The sequence below is a fragment of the Austrofundulus limnaeus genome, unplaced genomic scaffold (genome assembly GCF_001266775.1).
Source record: "Austrofundulus limnaeus strain Quisiro unplaced genomic scaffold, Austrofundulus_limnaeus-1.0 Scaffold587, whole genome shotgun sequence".
Classification (NCBI taxonomy): Eukaryota; Metazoa; Chordata; class Actinopteri; order Cyprinodontiformes; family Rivulidae; genus Austrofundulus; species Austrofundulus limnaeus.
Window position 1 is genome coordinate 311947 of NW_013952989.1, and position 2213 is coordinate 314159.

General features: G+C 39.1%; 1 protein-coding gene across 1 annotated transcript in view; it reads right to left on the reverse strand.

Annotated features, from left to right (window-relative positions):
- vars2 (valyl-tRNA synthetase 2, mitochondrial) overlaps positions 1 to 2213 on the reverse strand; it is a gene marked incomplete at its 5' end in the record, with an annotated part of 29627 nt that overhangs the window by 8326 nt on the left and 19088 nt on the right. Inside the window, 1 exon segment of the mRNA XM_014026750.1 lies at positions 1066 to 1218. Coding sequence (XP_013882204.1) covers positions 1066 to 1218 — 153 coding nt within the window.

The following is a 2213-nucleotide window of genomic DNA, read 5'->3' on the forward strand; positions in this document are numbered from 1 at the left end:
GTCCTGGCCTGTAGATGAGTATAAACTGTAGAATCCAGGCCTGTAGATGAGTGTAAACTGTAGAATCCTGTCCTGTAGATGAGTGTAAACTGTCAACCCCTGGCCTGTAGATGAGTGTAAACTGTAGAGTCATGGCCTGTAGATGAGTGTAAACTTTAGAGTCCTGACCTGTAGATGAGTGTAAACTGTAGAGTCATGGCCTGTAGATGAGTGTAAACTGTAGAGTCCTGACCTGTAGATGAGTGTAGATGAGTGTAAACTGTAGAGTCCTGGCCTGTAGATGAGTGTAAACTGCAGAGTCCTGGCTTGTAGATGAGTGTAAACTGTAGAGTCATGGCCTGTAGATGAGTGTAAACTGTAGAGTCCTGACCTGTAGATGAGTGTAAACTGTAGAGTCATGGCCTGTAGATGAGTGTAAACTGTAGAGTCATGGCCTGTAGATGAGTGTAAACTGCAGAGTCCTGGCCTGATGATGTTGCTCTTCTGTATTGGTTCATTATTTTAAACAGTGACTGCTTTGTTTCCATTATGTATAACTGGTCACAGTCCTCCTGACACTTAACAGCATACACAACATTACTCTGTTTGCATACAGACAAGGAGTGGCCTCACTTGGGTACAGTCTATGGTACAGAATGCAGTCAATAACCTTGCCCTGCTCTAGATACAGCCTAGTTTTCAGGCACTTTATCAACTTCTTCTTGTAACCACTTCCTGGATCTCTTTTCAGCGGTTCCTATGAGGTGAAGTTGGGTTAAGTGCCAGGAGGACTGTGACCAGCTGTGGATGGACATCCAGTAATTACCGTACATTCAGAGTTTCACAAATTTTAATCCACTGAGACATTTTTCTAACTTTACAGACAAATTAACACGTACAGGTACAGGCAATAACATTATTTTGACAGTGGTTGAAAAAAACAAATCTTATTATAAAAATCAGCTCATCATATGCTGTGACTGACTTTCTGTTTCTGTGAGTAAATTAGGTAAGTATTATTGTAGTAGAGCAGTCCTACAAATACATCAGTAAATAGTTTATTGAATGTGAAGGTTTGATTCTTACTATGTAGACGTCACACAGGCTTTGTACCCAGAAAGATTGCAGGGCAGATGTGACAACATGCAGCTCATAAGCTTCAAAGGCCTGCTCACACTGTAGGACAGTGCTGTGAAGTCGAGAGCAGATCCACCGCTCCATGCTGCCCAAAGGGATTGTCTTAAAAAACACAACAAAATAAAAAGTCAATTGCAAGGATCAAATTACAACAAACACTGAATTTTCAGCTTAGGTTCCCTCATGCCTAGTTAAATTTCTTGCACCTCAGTCACATTCTTTTATTTACACAAAATATATTTTATTAACATTTATTTAACCAGTATTAACCACTAAGCAGACGTGTTGCTCAAATATAATCCTATATATGCAAATATGCCTATATATTTTACCAATTTAAGTCAATAGAGAGCATTATGGAAAACATGTGGACATCCATGTTAACCCTGAAATACCGCACCGACTACAGGATGCAATGACCTCTAATGAGTCTTTGATATTTGAGTTTAACCTCCAACAACTGTAACATTTGAACACTTTATTTTTTAACATCTCATGTATGGGTTTGGAACGTCAGCTGCCTTTGGTATCTGACATCAAGGATAGATGACTCTGGCTTGTCTGAGTGACACAACCTCTACATGGTTTATAAAAATGTAACTTCTAAAATAAGGTTGTGCAGCAGTTCCACAGTCGTGGCCCAAAGTGTTGGCACCCCAGAGATTTTTCCAGAAAATGAAGTATTTCTTCCAGAGAATCACTGCAATTCCATATAAAAATGTACTTTGTGTGTTTATTGGAACAAAACAAAGAAAAAAAAAGCCTAAACTGACATTTTACTTGAAATTATAGCAGCAATGGGCCTCATGCAAGAACATGTTCGTATTCTTATCCTAAATTTCTCTTACTTTTGTTCGTATGAAGGGTTCGTACAATCATGTCACGTCGGATTCAACAAACTTTTCTATCTTCAGGAAAAGTGTGTAGATGAGCTGCGTAAACTGATGAATGTGTATCAGGTGTTCGTGCACAAGGAGAGGTGATTTACATAATTACCACCGCAAAAACACCATAAGGATGTACGTTTCCTGCCACACATACCAGGAAGTGTCCATTCATAAATGACATCGCAAAGTAAAAAAAGAAGAACTTTATGC